Here is an 18904-nt window from a genome sequence, read left to right on the forward strand (position 1 = left end):
CTCCAATGGCAATGAAGGTTCTACAAGATAACACAGCTAAGTCTATGAAATGCAGCATTGAATGGAATTCAGATACAGGGTATGAGGTACTTCATGGACCATACAAACATGTAGTTGATATTCAAAGGCAAATATGTAGCTATAGAGCATGGATGTTGAAAGGCATACCATGTCCTCATGCAATAGCTGCTATTCACCATAGGAAATTGGACCTCAAGAAAAGGAAGAAAGAGCAAGGTGAAACCAGTAAAACTGGAAAATTATCCAAAAGAGGGATTGAGATGTCATGCAACACTTGTCATAACAAGGGTCACAATAAAAGAAAGTGTTCTCTTGGTGCACCTGCTTCTGGCACAAGCTTTACTGCTGGACCAAGTTCAAGACCTACTGCTGGACCAAGTTCAAGACTTCCTTCTGGCCCTGCTGCACCAAGTTCAAGACCTCATTCTGGCCCTGCTGCACCAAGTTCAAGACCTCCTTCTGGCCCTGCTGCACCAAGTTCAAGACCTCCTTCTGGCCCTGCTGCACCAAGTTCAAGACCTCCTTCTGGCCCTGCTGCACCAAGTTCAAGACCTCCTTCTGGCCCTGCTGCACCAAGTTCAAGACCTCCTTCTGGCCCTGCTGCACCAAGTTCAAGACCTCCTTCTGGCCCTGCTGCACCAAGTTCAAGACCTCCTTCTGGCCCTGCTGCACCAAGTTCAAGACCTCCTTCTGGCCCTGCTGCACCAAGTTCAAGACCTCCTTCTGGCCCTGCTGCACCAAGTTCAAGACCTCCTTCTGGCCCTGCTGCACCAAGTTCAAGACCTCCTTCTGGCCCTGCTGCACCAAGTTCAAGACCTCCTTCTGGCCCTGCTGCACCAAGTTCAAGACCTCCTTCTGGCCCTGCTGCACCAAGTTCAAGACCTCCTTCTGGCCCTGCTGCACCAAGTTCAAGACCTCCTTCTGGCCCTGCTGCACCAAGTTCAAGACCTCCTTCTGGCCCTGCTGCACCAAGTTCAAGACCTCCTTCTGGCCCTGCTGCACCAAGTTCAAGACCTCCTTCTGGCCCTGCTGCACCAAGTTCAAGACCTCCTTCTGGCCCTGCTGCACCAAGTTCAAGACCTCCTTCTGGCCCTGCTGCACCAATGAATTGCAGTTGTGACTGCATTTTGATTTGTGGTGTTTGATTATGTAACTGCTTTGACATATATTAACTTCTATTTTGATTAATGATTATGCAGTTATGAATGTCTGTTTATGTAACAATATTGCTTCTCTTTTAGTGATGGTTTTTGTGTTTATGGAGGGCAATAAGTGACTACTTAAGCAGTGGCTACACAAACGTATAGTTTAGACAGTTGAGCAGATAGTTGTACACACTAAATATATAGTTTATGACCAAATACAAAATCAAATACTTGCAACAATAAATGAGACAAATTAAGCTAAGGGAAGCTTTGTAAATTCTTTTCATTACACAAAAGCCTTACAAGTTCAACACAATATTGCAAATTTTTGGTACAATAAGAGATCATGACAATTTCCTTGAATGTCCTTCTCCTTTCAGAAACAATACTCTTTGAAATACTAAACTTACACCTAAAATACAAACACACAACAGAGCAATCCAAAGTTGTTTCTCCCTTTTCTTGGACTTGGCCAATTTTTTTTTCCATTTCTTTTCAACTGCTTTCATCTTCTTCAAATCATCATCAAAATTGTCCATTTTTGACTCCTTCTTGTTCATATCTATTTTGCTTTCCATGGATTTGGTCGACTTAGTAGGCTTGTTGATTTCCTTATCCGAAGTTTCAACTTTTCGAGAAGATTCAACACTATGTTCAAGCTCCGCAATTCTTCCCAACAACTTGGGAATCACAAATTTGGATCTTGGATCAATATAATCATCTTTCCAAAGCCAAAAATCGCATGATCTAGCATTCTTAAAAAACAAAACGAATCATTCTATGGCTCTTGAAACAACAAAACGAATTATTCAACTCTTAAAAAAGATTAACTTACCCCATAGTAAGGACAACCCCAATATCTTCTACTAGGATTTCTCGGGGTCCAAGAGGTCAGCAAAGGCAAAACAAATCCGTGTTTGCATCGCACCTCTTCCAATTCATGATCTTCCTCTTGTAAACAGAGCCTAGTCAAGCTTATTCGAGCCATTGTAGCACCTTAATAAGAATTACCGCGAATCAAACAACTAAAAATTCAAAATACGAAATAGATAGAAACAAATCAAAATGAAAAAGAGAGAAATGAATCAAAATGGAAAAGAGATGAATGAATAATAATGAAAAAGAGTTACCTTTGATTCAAAAGAAGGAATTTTGAACTATGTTTGAATTTAGGGTTCTTGATTCAGATTTTTGGGTGAAAATTTAGGGGTTTTGTTCATTAGGGTCGGGTGGGTGGGTTATGTGAAGGGAATGGAAATATAACCGTTGGGTTAGATTTTTTTAATTAAAAAAATAAATAAAAATGACTTTATTAGCGTGTTGACGCGCTCAACTATGTGGAGCGAAACGCGCCCTGAGTTGGGTGACGGAAGGGGGAAATAAATATACGTTTATGTACTTAAGGTGTGTAATAGGTCACCCCATTAGTTAAAGTGTGTAAATGACTTTTGGGTATACGTTTAGGGGGCAATTTATGCCTTTTGCCAATAAATATAATAAATGAATTGTTTTCCCTATTTTTTAAAATTATTATATGCCCCATTAGAAACCTCCATTATCATTAAGAACATCACCATTATCAAACCCACTTCCCATCCATTGACATTCCGGCAAGAGAAAAGATGGTAAAAAAATTTCCGATGAGTAAAAGTTTCTATGACCAATATCTCTATCCTATTCCCCACAATTTTTTTCAAAGTTCATTACTACACATTTTACTCATGTTGGGGGCTTATGAAGGGATATACCAAAAGTAGTATATGGGCATGCCATAAATTTTCAATTCAGTTTCTTTCTTCTCTTAATGTTGGTGAAAGTAGCAAACCAAATTAAAACATTGAAACTAATCTAACTGAAAGAAATTATGACCCAGTTGAATTTTTTATGCCCCATTTCGAAAATACCCCAATTTGTGGTTAAATTCAAGAATGTAAAATTAGAATAAACGTTTGAGAGAAGAGCTTGTGAAGGTGTTGAAAATTGAAAATTTTGTGTTTGTTTGAAATGACTTTCGATAAAAAAAAAGTTGATTTTTTAAATTATTTATTTTATTACTTTGATTTGGGAGTAATAACTAAATTTATTTAAAAATTCTTTGGTTATGGTAAGAGACGGTTAATATGTAGAATTCCTGAAGAAATTTGTAGAGATTTGTGATGTAAATAAAAATAAAGCAAAAGTGTGAAGAAGAAGAAGTGTAGGGTGGGTGTGAAGATGAAGAAGAAGTGTGGCGGGTTGGATTGGGGGTGGGTGAGGGAGATTATTTTAACTTAATTAGAAAGAGAGAGAAAGAAAAATAAAAATATGAAATAAACATAAAACAATCCTATTTACTCTCTTTCTAAGCCAACTCAGCATTAAGGGTTTATTTATTCTATTTTAAAACAGTTTATGGGGATCAAGTATGAGTGTGTAGTTAAAAATTCGATAATAGATTGGAGATATTTGATCATTTTCTCAATAAGAATGTTATTAACCAAAAATATACATACTATATGCTTCTGACTACCAGGAGGAATATTATGCAACTTTAAGCTAGCGCTTGATCATAGATTTCTAAATATTCTTGGCAAATATTATTTAGGTGAAAATTTGAGTGAAATTTCACCATGTGTTTGGCCATAGTATTTGAGAAATATATTTCACTTTTTTAGAAAAATATGATTTATACCCATAAGTTTTAAAAATTATCAAAACTAACCATAAGTTTGTATTACAAGTCAATTGGATCTTCGTTGCAACAATAACAAATAGTGCCCATGACACTAGAGCAATGTGGGAGTTTGGAGTTAGTGCAACAAGCATCATTCCATACTTCGTGAAGTAGACAAAGCACATGACTTTGTTACCCTGAGCCAATTGTTCATCATTTTCATCAACAATCATGCCATTATTTAATATTCATTGAATATCCCATCACTACTTTGGTGTTCACGTAAAAAATTATGTAATACAATGCAAACAATTACTATAAAGGGTGTTTTTGTAAAAGATAAAAAGTTTGGGGTAAAATTTTAATTTTCAAAAGATCCCAAATAATGAAATTTGGCCCAAATACTAGAAAAAACTAGTATTTAAAAATTTGGGATATTGCCAAAAATATTTACCAAATAATTGCAAATTATATGGACAAACACTTTTTGCCAATTTTTCCCCCAAATATTATTTGGGAAATCTATGGCCAAACCCTAAACATTAATTGTAAGGGGCAATGACCAAATTGCCCTTAAGATTTTCTAAATATGGCAAAAAAAAGCCATGTTGAAAATTTGAAAACTCTCCTTTCTATCCTTTCTATTTAATAGAAAAATAATTTATATTTATGAATATTTTTCAAAAATCAATAACTATGCGGTAGAAGTTTTAATTAAGTCTTGAGCTTTATGAGTATCTTGGTGAAAAGATAAAGTAAAAATGAATTTAGTTTATGTTTGATTAAGTAACACTGACCCTTCTTTTAGTCCTAGTGCTTAAGCAGTAAACAATATGAGTTATTTAGGTAAGATCTGCGTAGAAAAGGGAAATTGGATGTCAGTCATACTTTGATAACATAGTTAATCTTAAAATCCTCCTAACACGTTTTTTTAGTTTAATTCTTAAATTCTGAGGTGTAATTATTTCTTTAATTTTTTCAAAACCCAGAGAACATTATTGTTTATATGGAGTCCTTGAGTTTTATCTCAGGAGAGAAGTATTGAACATATCTTTACACTTGGACTAAATAATTAATTTTATCTTTAAATTATTGACCGTACTAAAAAATCAATTGCTTGACTAATCAAACTAAACATAGCTCAATCTATGCCATGGCTTGGTATGTGGTCTCAAATTCTTGTACGAATATGAGACTCTTAATAAAAAATTGAGAGAAGTGTTGAAAACACCTCTAATTTGATGGAAATTTAGGATTGCATTTCACTTATATTGCAAGATCCGAATGTATTTAACTTTTAAGGTGGTCAATAATTTAGAAATCAAATTAATAATTTACACCAAATTTAGGAGTGTTTTCAATACTTGTCTCTTTAATTTTAATTGCGTGTCACCTCACATCCAAAAAAGATATACTCAAAATTTTTTACAATGGTAGAGGCTCAACCAACAATAGTTGTGTGACCCCCATTAATTAGTTGACACTTGAATAATGGGCCCACTTCTTTACCTTTTTACCATCTCTCTCCTACTCACCTCTCTTTTCTTTCATTTTTTTACTCCTAATAAATATCTAATTCTCAAAACATAATTAAATAGGAGTAATTAATACATTTGATAAAAAAATATTGATAAATACATTTTCTGTTAAAATAACTTAAACACTTATAAAATTGTTAACATTAAAAATAAACTTATTTTTCAATATATTTAATATAATCAAATTAACTCAAAATACAAACTAATTTACTTTAGCATATAAATTAATTTGATAAGATTATTTTTGTTTTGATTTTTGATCTTATTTTGAAATTACAAATACTTTTTCTTTCACCATAACCATATTTAAATATAAGAATGACAACGAGATAGAACAACAACAAACGACAACGAGATAGAACAACAACAACAACAACATTTTTCTATTAAGTATTCATTTTTCGTGTCTTTACGTACATTCAGTTATAATATATATTTTCCAACGTTTTTCTATTAAGTATTTTAAAAAATTATAGCTTAAATTAAGAAAAATAACGGATACTCTCTGTTAAGAGAATGCCTATAAATATATGAACTAAAACATAATTAAAATAACAATGACTATATATATATGAATTAAACAAAAAATTTAAAAAAATATGGAAAACTAAATTTGAATTAATTTGTTTTTTAGGGGCTAGTGATTGAGAAAACACTAAATATTTTTGAGTTAATTTGATATTATAAAAAATATTAAATGATATGAGTATTTTAAATACTTAATCCTAAAAACGTTTTCGATCATTGTGATAAAAAATGTTTATTAATTCTTTTATTCAATATATCAACATCTTAAGAAAATGAAGTTAAAAAATATTTATTAGGAGTAAGAAAATAAGAAAATGAATAAAAAGAAGGGTGTGTAAGAGAGAGATGGTAAAAAAATAAAGAATTAGACACATTATTCAAGTGTCAATTAACTAAATTATTGTTGGTTGGGGAGTAGTTTTTTTTTTTTTTAAAGAATGACAAATGAAAATAAACGAGGAGTAGCCTTGCAATCATGAAGCTACATCTCTATATATTGAGTAGTCGGTACTCCCAACACATTTCTTTACGGGAGCTCGCATTTAAAGCCAATGGAATTAGTGCGATGAGAAGAAAGATGAGCCGGTCATTGTTCTCTTTCAAATTCGTCTTCTTCTTCTCCCTTTCTCTTGCCGCTTCATACACTGTCACTTCAACCCCAACATTCTACTCCTTCCGTAAGCTCAAACTACGTTCCTCCTCTGCCTCCCCGTCCGTACCCAAGGCCTCAGCCGCCGATTTTCTCTCTCTATTGGGCCCACCTCAACAAGCCTTAGCTGTCAACTCTCAAGAGGCGCGGCAGCTACGTTCTTGTTTCAAATTCCTAGTTCCTTTTTCTCCGTGTTATCAGACTCCGAATAGACGCTCGTTGAGTTCGAAATTGAGTGATGATCGAAGGAGTATAAACGAAGAGAATGAGCTTATTTGGTGGCCGCCGGCGCCGGTAATGGAGCTTGCTCGGCTCGCTGTTGACTCTGGTGGTGATACTGCGTCTATTCAAAGGACTCTTGATCCAACAGTCGTCCCTGTGAGTTTTCATATCTCTCTATTTCAACAGCATTTTCTGTAATGGATTTGACTGTCCTTGTTTACCGTGTATTTTAACCATGGTTAAGTGTTATATATAAATCAGATAAGACATTGTTCATACATTTCATTGCAAAAGCAAAGCCAATTATTTCAGCTCACATCATGTTGTGATAAAATTGCTCTTTGAAGCTAATAGTTCAGTTTTTTTTACAATAGTAGTAACAACATAAAAGGAGAACAAGGAAAAGTAATCTGATATATTGAACTAAGCATGTTGTTATCTCGTTCTTGTTTCAAATTGCTTGTAACCAATGTGTAACAGTGCTGAACTGGCTTGAAAAGTGTTCGTATAGTGATTTAAGTAAATGATACAGGTTATAGAAGTGCCAAGTGTTATGGCAAAACTTAATTCCAGAGAACTTGATTCAGAGGAAGACAATTGATAACTGCAAAAATTCAAAAAGTGGATATAGGGATGGCAATTTGGCAGGGTAAGGACTTAAAATTTAGCAGGGCAGGGTGACATTATTTGCCTCTGGCAACACTAATTCAGGGCTACATACCTATTATAATTCTATTAAGAATTAACAACAAATAGTTTTTTGCTTTTTATCCTCTTCGTCGTGAAAGCATTTGTGTCAAAGTTTCTATACAGATAAATGATAAATGCACAAAGATATGTACATTTTTGCCTTTTTGTAATGTCTCAGGTGGCTGCACGATAAAGAGTGCTGATCATCAATCACATACTAACATGGCTGGAAATTTTATTGGTACACCCTTTGTACAATATTGTTAAATGCAATATTATGCCTTACCTATAACTTGTGTAAAGGAACGAATTTCAGCGGGAAAAAAGGAGATAGTTTTAGCTCGTGATGTCCATCTAAAAACTTTATAGATGGCTCTTACTAATAGGGTCTCTTAAGTCACTAGCAATTTATTGAAGTGCTTCCTCTTTCAATTGTCTTTCTCAGCGATTTTTTACAGTAAGTGCATCCTCTTCAATGTGCAGGTTCCTGACATTGAAGGATCAAAGGAAGACCGATGTGAACTTACCAGAATTCCTTATGGGAGACTGTTTATTAATGAGGTCATCATTAAAATGGAACTTCTAAGTCCTCTTGAAATGAGAATTTCTGTTGCCGGTTAATGTTGAGTTCAAATGTTGTTTTGTAGGAGATAAATTCATACCTCGAATCTTTGTTTGAAATGATTGTTGCTCGGGGACCCGGTGTTGGGCTGAATGTATCATTGTCGCGCTTTGATTTCTTTCATGGTCATGTCTTTCTTGCCAGAGACTCTGGAAGACTTGGGATCTTGTAAGTTAACATGAACCCTTCACCGTCTTGAGCACACATGACAAAAATGGTGCTTCTGTTGCTCGAGTGTTCCACAGAAAGTCGTGCCCTAAGAACTCTTCGTTGTAAATAACCGAGCAAATACAATCAGATTTGCGTCTAATTACTTGGCTAATCGGATATTTGGAAAGATATTTTTTCTTTCAAGTGTTTCTTTTACTTTGGCTAATAATAAAGTGAACTAGGATAAGAGAAAACTAGAGAAGAAGACCGTTCACCTATTGGAAGAATATGATGGATGCTCATGTAACTGATTCAGTTGCATTTCTATAGCCTTAACTCAATCCATCTAAATAGCAGCAGGAAGATGGTAAAACACAGATTTAGTTGAATTGTAACATTTCTGCAACAAGCAAAGATAAAAGGCAATCTGATCGGGTTTCTGTGATTTTTGTCTGTTATTGTAAACTCAACCATAGTTGTTGTGTTTTCTTGAATATCTTTATCTTGTGTTATATATCATATTCCGTTGTCGGGAACCTTAAGGACAAAAAGCATGTAAACGTCTAATTCAACTTGAATTGTCTACTTGTTCAAAACTTGAAGCTGTAGTATGCTTATTCTGCTATTCACAATAGTTCAACTATAAATCTTCAATTTCTTTTGCTTAATCTTCCAGTTCTAGATACAGCTATCATCTAGCAATAATGCTTTTCAGTAAGATAATGGTTTAACAAGGTGGATAAATTCCACAATTAAAGTGAATTCTGTTGACAGATCCACAAGAGAGTGTGCGTTAATAAACTCGAATGAGTTTCTTCTTTGTTGAAGTAAAGTATTCTATGCAGTTGATCACTGGCTGCATGTTCTCAAAGGAATTAGAGCTTTTGCTGCTATCTGCAGTCTCTGTTTTCCGCAAAAGACCGAGTCAGGGGTTTCTTGGTTTATGATTTGGTTTTCTTTATGGGGTTTAGTGTTGTAGTAGCTATCATTGTGAGTGCACTGAAGCTACCTGGAGACGTGGACTAGATTTCGGATATAGGGCAAAGAGCCATGGGTGGAAACCATTCATGGATCATCACTACTTTCTCTCAATGAGAACCAGATTGGTAAGATGGGGATCTGGTAGGCGTTTAGTTGTAGAAGTAGAATTCTCGTTCCTCCAGTTTGCTTAAGGAGTTAGACTTAGTAATTTATGGGATTGAGGGACTTCACTTATTTTCAGCAGCCCAGTTTTGCTCTATCGGAAGTCCATATACCCTAGATTATGTCGTTGAGGAAGGTTAACATTCTATCCACTGTGTTTTGACATCTTCTAGTCTATACCAAAAATCCAAAAAAGAGATACAACCATGATTCAGAGTATGAGTGTTTTCACATATGCTCTAAAAAACATCTTTGGTTTCTTTTCTTCCACTTCTCTCACCAAATGCAGGCAAGGATCGAATTCAAGATTCTTCTAATCCTGTAATCCGAATTCCGAAATGCAAGACCTCTTGTTTGTTAGCTGGTCAGAGGCAGCTCTTAAAAGATACTCTGTATTTAATTAAATATGATAAGGAGATCCTCTTGTTTGTTAGCTTGTTAAGAAGTAGAGAAGGTAAGAAATTCCATTTTATCCCTGTAAATCCCAAAAATACAAGATTACCCATTGTCCCATTTCAATTTGAACCTGCCTCCAACCAGTCATACCCTCTCTACTCTGTCGACCGTAAGATGGATGTGGATGTTTCTTCAATTTTGTTTTGTCCTCACAAACTATTTTTTTCTTTTCTATATTTGTTTCTATTTCTGCTAATATTTTTCATTTTCTTTTTGTGTGGTGGTTCATCATAAATTCATTAGTTTTGCACTGGGTGTGAGCCTGCTGCAATCCTACTCCTTTATCCGAGACGGGGATGGTAATAGAAGGAACTGTTCTTGAAAGTCCTACAATCTCTTAGAATCCATGTAGACATAGCAAAATAGTAGGCCACAATAAAGTAAAAAGATCTATATAGGCGATACCAATTAGTTCGGAATATGTTTAGCCATGTTAATACATTTACTTTAGGTTTTACTAGGAGTCTGTTAATCTTGTCAGAGATTTGTATATCAGTAGGAAATATAGGAACTTGTGCTTTCAATTTTTTTTTTGTATTTTATTGGTTCAAGATAAGCTTAAATGGGTGATATGATCAATGAGGATTCATATAGTGATCCCAACTTGCTTATGATTTAGATGCAGGTTGTTTGTTGTCGTCTTTTGTGTGTGTGTGTGGGATGCTCGTGAGGTTAAAAGGTGCAAACACTTTTCAGGTTCCATGCTAAGGAGTATCCAGCATATGATAAGGAAGTCTTTCCTTGCAACATGGGCTACTGCCAAATAGGTAGGTCTGTCTGCATCTTAACCACTTCCTGTGAGATCTACTGAATGTTCAGAATTGGATTTTCTCAAACTTTATTTACCATCAGCAGTCTTTAATCCATCAGCGTATTAGAAGGACAATAATGATGTTCTTTATACTCATGTTAGGTTTTATTGTTCTCAGGAACTAATGTTTCTTATGACGATTCAATGAATTTGCATAACATATTGTGGCTAGCTCCATTAGCTAGCAACTCCTCAAATGAATGGTTAGCACCAGGTATGTGTCTTTGAGGTTCTCAAATTACACTTATAGTGGAATGTTTCCCAGTGCAGTATACTTTACTGCACGGACCATATCAAAGATGCGGAGGCATCTCTACGACTTGCATTTCTTATTTCTTTTTTTCTTTTTTTTTTCTTTGGGTGGGTGGGGATAAAGAGGACATTGTGTTTGTAGAATCTAATGGAGTTCATCAACTATGCCTCAATCCCAAGCTAATTAGATCAGCTTACTTACAAATTACAGTTAATAGCTGCAGAAATGCAACTATAGTTTGGAGTTTAATGGGTTACCAAGATTCTTGAGAAATTTATGGGGATGTTAGTGAACACTGTATCACTGGGATAAGAGCTTTCACACATCACGCAGATTTCCTCTTGATATTCCCCTTTGAGAAACAAACTCACAGTGAGGAACTTCCTTTGGCTTTATTTTTTAATAATAATACCTTCGAGTTCTCTTTGGATAAAGTAGCATAAATAGGGACATGATGCTGTTGAATTTCTAAAGAAAGGTGATCCTGTTGCTACAACTAAGGTTGGGGTAAGGTCTGCGTACATCCCACCTCCCCAGACCCCACTTGTAGGATTACACTGGGTAAGTTGTTATCTTTATTAGTAGAGTTCCACCGTCCACGTCTCTTTTTAGCTTTCCCTTTATGTTTTTTTTTTTTTGATGACAAGGGAAACCCACAGCCGCCACCCTTTGAGTGCGCACAGGGTAAAACCCCCGCTCCTATGCAATAGCTCGCAAACCACATAGGAGAGGTAAACCGCACTAGGCAAGCCTGGTGCGACGAGCTCGACCCAAAAGGCAAACCAGCTTTCCCTTATGTTTGTCCATGTTTCTCAAGTATTATTTCGCAGTATCTTGACAATATTCTCCAACTCTGAAGCCACATAGAGCAGTGGAACAAGTTGGCTGTTAAATACTTGTCTTCATAAGTAACTATAAACTGAACATGGTTTGTCTTCAAGAAAATAAAGTCACTTTATTAATACAGTAAGGTGCTAGATTGCTAAAAGTTGTGAGAGATATTATGGAGCACAAAAATAAGTTGTCATGAATGTGTTATTGTCGTCGGTTTCTTAAAGAAATATGTATCCTTGAGTTTAGCTCCTAAACTAACTTTTTTCTGTGGATCCCTTCCACAAATTCACGTTATTAATTTCCTGTTGTTTTGATGACATGTTGGTAGAATTTCTTTCTAACTCTCTGGACTATCAGTGAAGTGTCTTCCTGTTTAAAGACATGGTTGACACTACATTCAATTTGTCTTGCAATGTTAGTAAAAGTTCAGTCATAACGAGTTTGTGTAACTTTTTGATTTGTGGACAATCAATGAGATCTTCAATGACTTAGATAAAAGCCCCTGCCAATTGGGCGGTATGACAATCACCTTTTTTTCTGGTGAGTGACAGTTTAGACTCTTGAGGGGAGGGGCCAGGGAGATTCTGGGGTCGGCAGAGGCAAATTTTTGGTTCAGTTGAAATGATGAAGATGGATAGTATCATTTTGAAAAAGGTTTTCATTTTTTTGGGCTTCAAGTAAAACACTGCTCAATTAACTTAAAGTACCTAGTACAAGCTACAAAATGACAAATCCAATCTATTAGGATAACCGTGAACATCCTGATGATCTGTAGGAATGAATTAATCGGGAAGAGATAGAGAGAGGAACCAATTTTCTCTCGCAGATAAAAAGAGGTTACAAGTTTCCTGTTTGATTACCTTGTGACTTCTGATGTAGAGAATTTCATGTTGACAGCAGCAGGGACGGCTCAATGCCTTTAAAAATGAGGCATCCGTCTTAGTCCCAAAATTTGAGACCCCGTTTTTTTTAAAGTAATAATAGAATTATTGCAAGTATTTTTTTTTTTTTTTGATAACCGAGAAATCCGTCTGTGACCCGCCCTTTGGACCAATCACAGCCTTCTAAACTCGGTGGATAATGGGCCCGCCCCTCTACCCTTCTCCACTTAAATACCGGGCTTCGCTTTGCATGGTGTGGGGCTTGAACCTGCGACCTAAGCCACAAATCCTCCACCTTTTGCCACTTGAGCTAGGCCTTGGGGGCAGAATTATTGCAAGTATTTTTTAACAAAAAAATAAATTATTTAGTGTCTTTCTTATATTGTTTCGAAACATTAAGGAATGTATCTTTCTTTTTTGTCCGTTTTTAAATTTAACTTCCACATGACGTGTTCATTAAAAAGAACAAATAACTTTGGATTTCAAAAATAAAAGCTAGGCTTTGGCAACTAATTACTGCAACTGGACAGGAGTCTTAGTTGTCCAGGATGCACGTCCAACTGGAGTCATATACAAGGACCTCATACCCGAGTATGTTCAAATTGCCAGGACCCTGTATGAAGGTTTGAAGTTTATTCTTTATCAAAAAAGGTTTGAAGTTTATTTAAATTTGAATCAACAATTCACAGTTAACCTTATTATGAAAACTTTGGAAACGTTTTCTGATACAATCATTTGCTGTTCGCCAGATGATTTTGGGGACGTTGCTTTTGATGTTAACTACCTAAACACAGGAGGTGAACCACCTAAGTTTCAAATTTTCATTTGCTGACCTCTTTGGAAAGGTTTGACTGTCAATTTGCAGTTTCACGAAGTGAGAATCCATATACTCTATAGATATTGCTTATCAATGTCATGTAATTTCTCTGCCCGAATCAAAATGCATCTTTGAAATATTTACTTGCAGGCACTACTCTCAGTATTTGATTCTAGCGCATTCAAGTGGATGGTTGTTTGGAAAAGGATTTGTTTGACAGAGATATTACTATTGGAATCGCGAGTCTTTAGTCATTTAGTTTGTGAGGGGAAATCCTTATGACAAATATCCTCTCTGGATTATACTGTGAAACTTGGACAATGAAACAATTATTGAACTGTGGGATGTAGAGTAGGATTTGTGGGTTCATAGAAACCCAATAGCTTTTGTTTATTCCACGTTTATGTGATAAGAAATCCATTAAACATTTAATATTTAATTGTAAACTCAGTTATTACTCTACATTAATTTGAGGTTGCTTATGAACTTGTATGTATCTGCTTCTGCGATCGAATTTTGTATCTCAAAGATGTCATTACTCGAAAGGGTTCATACTCTACGTTGTCTCTTAGCTATTGTGGCCTTACGGTAAGCATCTGTAGGGTATGAGATATATTTCTCAGTTTAATATCTTTGGTATTGCTTCCCTTTTTAGTTACTCACATTCTGTTTTTTCCATTGAGATGTTGAAGTTTTTCTATATTATGACATTCACAATTATTTTGCCTAATTATTGGGCTTATTTTTTAACCATGCTCAACAAGACTTGCAAATTCAACCTCAGTTCTCAGACGGCACTCAGATTATAGTTTAAGATATGCTAGAACAGTTGCATTTCTTGTGGAAATTTTCTTTCCGGCTTAATTGAAAAAAAAGCTGCATGTTTTGGTCTGTGCTTACCGAAATCAGTCTGAAAATAAATAGTTTAGGCTAATCTCTCCTATATAGATGCTCTTCTTCTTAATCAGTATCATTTCTTCTCTGTCCTTCTATATTACATTCTATGCCTTATCTTTCTAGATATTCTTAGTAATCTTCACCTCAGTCCTCAAGTGTTAATAAGCTATCCTACATCATGATTCATGTGTGTGTTTATTCCATAAAGAAATCTGATTCATAATACACTGGTTTACCTTTTTGTTCATCTTTATCGGTGAGGAACAGGTGTCTCCAAATTAATGGGTAATGACATCAATGTCAGATACTAAAATGGTAGTAAGACACCTAAATTTGTTATTATTGGGAGGCATTAAGAGGATAAAAGGATTATATTCTGAGAGCGCAGTGAATTCTTCAATAGTTCCTAATGCTTGACATGCAGATTATAAAAATCATGTTTTTGTTTTATGTGAGTAGTTCCCTTCTTAACATGGCTAGTTATTCTTCTCATTAGAGGCTTTGTTTATGAGTACTGACTTTGTGATTACCATTGCTTGCCAAATTCTCCTAATCATGGTAATTCTTGTGTAGGATGCTGAAATTATGAAGTATGTGAGTGAAACATATCCAAAAGGCATCTGTTCAGTTTACTGTACGAAGGGAAAGGATGTGGAAGAACCAGGATTCGACTTTGAACTTGTTGTGGTGATTTCAGCTGCTAGGCATAGTCCTCAGAATTTCTGGTGTGTTAGATTATTAAAATTCTAACTCTGACTAATTTGTGCAACACTCCCTTCATAATTCCTAAATAGTTATACTTATCGTGGTACAGAACTTGTAAACAGATACTGAAGTAATAGGTTGCTATATATAAACAAAGAATGACGGATTCTATTGCCTATTTTTCCTGTCGGCTTCACACTTGTCACTTGCGTCAAGTGATATCTTGTTATAGCACGTCTGACTTGTCAATTGGGTCAACTGATACTTCTTATAGCTTTGTCTAAAGAACCTGATACTATATGCATCTTCTGTAGCAATGGAAGCTGGCGATCAATATGGAATATTGAATTTAAGGATGAAATTCAATCTGTAGAAGTGAGAGGCGAGATGCAGGTATGCTTTCATCAACAGTATGAGCATATAGTGTTTGCCTTTTGGTTTCCTGATCTTTATTTTAACCCTTTCACAGTTTTCTGGTTTCTTCACTGACTTTAGTCATGAATGTAGACTCTACTGAATTATTCTTTTTGGATTGAGCCGACCTTCTAGTTTAGGGGTGAGGGTAGTTGTCGCTTTGTTGTTGTATCAAAAGCTTAATTATTCAAACTTGTATATCCTTTACCTGCTCTGTATTCAGGTTGGCGCCCATTACTTTGAAGAGGGAAATGTACAGCTAGATGCAAAACACAAATGTAAGGATACAACGCTAATTCAGGTAAGTGACTATAGTTTGTTCATAAACTTCTCTTTGCTTTGTTGTCGTGTCTCCTGGTCTTAACTCATAAAGGTATAGCAGCTGTTCTCTGCTGTAGATTGTGCTGTTTCTTAACCAGTGCTAAGTGTTAACGCTTCAAAACAGCACAGAGAGACTGTAGATTGATGCCTCGTGAAGGTACTCGGAGAATGCAATGAGAGTTCAATTCTTTTGGCAATAAATCATGATAAATTTTCTCAAAGGAAATTTAAGGGCGGTCTTGAGTTTAGCTCCTTCTGCAGTGTGAGACTGTGGTTGTTGGTACTTGTTTTCAATAAGCAAAGTCTGTTAGTTCTCAACTTCATGGTATGTATTGTTTCCAGATTACCATGTCTGGAGCAAAATTATAAGCATTACTATCCAACTCTAGCAGTAGAACAGACTTCCGTCTATGATAGCTTTTTTCATAATTTTCTTTCATTTAACACGATTTGTCCGTAATTTATACTTTCAATGAGAGTAAAAAGGCACTAGGATGGTTAGACAACCAAGAAAATGAAAAATGATATAGCTGCTTCTGCACATCCTACTTTGTGTATCTGTGTAGAGATTGAAGGTCATATTAATATCAACACTTTGTATCTTAAGCAATCTGATTGGAAATCATATTGTAGAAGAAATAGAAGTAGCATGTTAAGAAAATAAATGGTGAGACACAACAGTTTCTGGATATCCTATATTTTGCTGGTCTATTGTTGGAAAAGGTTAAAGCTAAAATTAAAAAAAAAATCTTGAGTGATCTGATTAGTAATCGAACAGGGAAGAAAAGAAGTAGCATGGTCAGACAGCCAGAAAGAATAAAAAGTGAGACAACTGTTTCTGGAAATCCTATTTGCTTAACTAGTGTAAAATTTGAAGGTCAAGCTAAAGGAGAAGTTTTTTTCTTGAACAATCTTATTAACTCGAAGAAATAAAAGTTTGATCAAGTCTATCTTGTGATTTTGTTTATACTTTCAATGGTTCAAGTTTGAATTTACTGATTTTGTGTTGTCTTTCTTAGTCCCCAGATGATTCTGCAATTTCCTTGGTCAACATTATTCGCCACCATGAGACCGAGTATCTGGCTTCTCTTCAGGTTTTTACGTTGTTCCTGCATCACATTCAACCCCTCTTTCTATCATGTCACCTAACACTTCCCCCTTCCCTTCCCCTCTCTTCCACCACTTTTCTATCAAGTCTCTGTTGCCGGTATTTTTGTTCCAAGTTACTGGCAGACATCTTACTTGAAATTGCCTGATACCACTTTCAAGGTACTCCTTCAACTTCAAAGCCTTTAAATCAAAATATTTTAAATGAAAGATGCATGAGTGCTTGTCATTACTCAGTACAATCATACATACAACAGTCATGTTTTCTCACTATGTCTTAGCTGGGAGAAACACCTCTCAGCACCTTGCACCATGAAAAGGATACAAATAAATAAATTCTCATCTTTTGCAGGACTTGCGGAGGAAGCTTCCCGTTAGTCGTACATTGTTCCCATGGCACAACACTGCACAATTTAGCCTTACAAGAGACATTGAAAAAGAACTTGGAATTGGGAAATAGAAACATTGCATGTCTTTTATACAAGTTGAACATGTATACACCATTCTTGATATGACAAGCGAGTTTACTTGAGATTGCCGTCTCCGGCTATTTGTTGTCTTCACCCTATTGTATTCCTTTGAGAGAGGGATTTTCATTTTCAGTTATTTTACCATGTTTGCTAACGTGTGAACTGCCCCTTAGTTGTTAATTTGCCAGTTGGCCTAAGAGAGTTGTGTATGCTGTGAAGAGTTGTAAAGTACTGAATTGGAAGTCTTTCTTCATGGTTTTTAACCTTGGAATGACTGACAATGCTGGTAAAGAATGATACTTTTTAGTTGTTATAATGTACTTACTTTTTTCAAACGCACTACCAAAAAAACAGTTAATACCGACCTAAAAATTATCGACCTCAAATAGAAGCCAGTAATTTCCAACCTCCGAAGGTTGGTATTGTTAAAAAGAATAAAATAAAAAAACTTTAGAAAACCGACTACAAGGAGTCGGTTTTTATGAAAAATAAAATGGGAAAATCAAATACCGACCTCTGGAGGTCGGAATTTTTCCCGAAAAAAATGAATTACAATAAAAACTGACCTCTTGATGTTGGTATTAAATAAATCAATAAATAAAAATATTTTATTTTTTCTCAATTAAATATAAAAAACAAATTTGAGAAATATTTTGAATTAATTTTATTTAAATCGTCTTTCGGAGGACAGTTTTGTGTAAAATAAAAAACAAAAAAAATTATAATACCGACTTCTGGAAGTCGGTAAAATTAAATTAATTTTCATTAAAAATATTTATATAGTGACTTCCAAAAAATTAATAAATTAATATTTTCAATTAACTTTAAATAAATCGTCCTCCGGATGATAGTTTTATATAAGTTCAAAAATAAATTAATATAAAATACCGACTTCCTTATGTCAGTATTATTTAATTAACAAGACTACTTTTTATTTATCTTACAATTTAATGTGATACCGACCTCATAAGGTTGGTATTTTTTATTTAATCTAATTACTTTTAATAAAAAGCGACATCCAGAGGTCGATTTGTTCAAAATATTCCTATTAATCATAATTTTGCTATTGTGCATAATACTAAATTATCATTTTACGAAATAGACAATAAAACATCGTAAAGTACTATACAAAACAAGGTCTATCAAGATTTTTATGTTCGATCTTGAATGGATGTCAAGTGTAGTGATCATACCGTAGGCAATGACATGTAAAGGATAATTCATCGGAGTATGAAATATGTTGATTATATACTTATCGAGTAGTTTAAAAAATCAAGTCTTATATATTAATGTTTCAGATATGAAATATATTATCAATTAAAGAAATATCGATGATCAATTTAAGGAGATTTATATATTACATTTGATATTGATAAACTTTTGTTGATCGATAAAATTAAATTTATATAATTAGGAGGTATATATATATATATATATATATTGTTGACACCCAATTTTGACCGACTTATTCGACTAAATACGTATTTTTAAAATATATTACGAGTTTAAAATCTTAATCGATTTTGTCTAAAATTATATATTATAGTATCGCTAATTTACAAAATTATCAATTATTA

The 18904-nt window shown here is 34.8% G+C and overlaps 3 protein-coding genes across 5 annotated transcripts; 2 read left to right on the forward strand and 1 right to left on the reverse strand.

Annotated features, from left to right (window-relative positions):
* Nucleotides 1-1467: 1467 nt before the first annotated feature.
* LOC102589025 (uncharacterized) lies at nucleotides 1468-2396 on the reverse strand. Of its 2 annotated transcripts, XM_015309681.1 has the most exons (3): nucleotides 2297-2396; nucleotides 2002-2162; nucleotides 1468-1921 (listed from the first exon to the last, which is right to left on the reverse strand). In XM_015309681.1, the coding sequence occupies exons 2-3, from the start codon at nucleotides 2152-2154 to the stop codon at nucleotides 1511-1513; spliced, it is 564 nt and encodes a 187-aa protein (XP_015165167.1). In that variant the 5' UTR covers nucleotides 2155-2162; nucleotides 2297-2396; the 3' UTR covers nucleotides 1468-1510. The 2 variants fall into 2 exon arrangements, with proteins under 2 accessions (XP_015165167.1, XP_015165166.1); XM_015309680.1 differs by lacking the exon at nucleotides 2297-2396 and having other exon boundaries at nucleotides 2002-2203.
* A 3998-nt stretch (nucleotides 2397-6394) lies between these two features.
* Nucleotides 6395-13899, forward strand: LOC102581758 (uncharacterized). Of its 2 annotated transcripts, XM_006349688.2 has the most exons (8): nucleotides 6395-6912; nucleotides 7930-8007; nucleotides 8094-8236; nucleotides 10514-10584; nucleotides 10747-10842; nucleotides 13127-13219; nucleotides 13346-13470; nucleotides 13564-13899. In XM_006349688.2, the coding sequence occupies exons 1-7, from the start codon at nucleotides 6451-6453 to the stop codon at nucleotides 13426-13428; spliced, it is 1026 nt and encodes a 341-aa protein (XP_006349750.1). In that variant the 5' UTR covers nucleotides 6395-6450; the 3' UTR covers nucleotides 13429-13470; nucleotides 13564-13899. The 2 variants fall into 2 exon arrangements, with proteins under 2 accessions (XP_006349750.1, XP_015165198.1); XM_015309712.1 differs by having other exon boundaries at nucleotides 13346-13899.
* A 93-nt stretch (nucleotides 13900-13992) lies between these two features.
* On the forward strand, nucleotides 13993-17522 carry LOC102582084 (F-actin-capping protein subunit alpha-like). Its single transcript, XM_006349689.2, has 6 exons — nucleotides 13993-15035; nucleotides 15330-15408; nucleotides 15653-15730; nucleotides 16770-16844; nucleotides 16984-17019; nucleotides 17210-17522. Exons 1-6 carry the CDS (start codon nucleotides 14896-14898, stop codon nucleotides 17315-17317), a joined length of 516 nt encoding a protein of 171 aa, XP_006349751.1. The 5' UTR covers nucleotides 13993-14895; the 3' UTR covers nucleotides 17318-17522.
* Nucleotides 17523-18904: the final 1382 nt, after the last annotated feature.

Source organism: Solanum tuberosum, unplaced genomic scaffold (assembly GCF_000226075.1).
Source record: "Solanum tuberosum cultivar DM 1-3 516 R44 unplaced genomic scaffold, SolTub_3.0 scf00110, whole genome shotgun sequence".
NCBI lineage: Eukaryota > Viridiplantae > Streptophyta > Magnoliopsida > Solanales > Solanaceae > Solanum > Solanum tuberosum.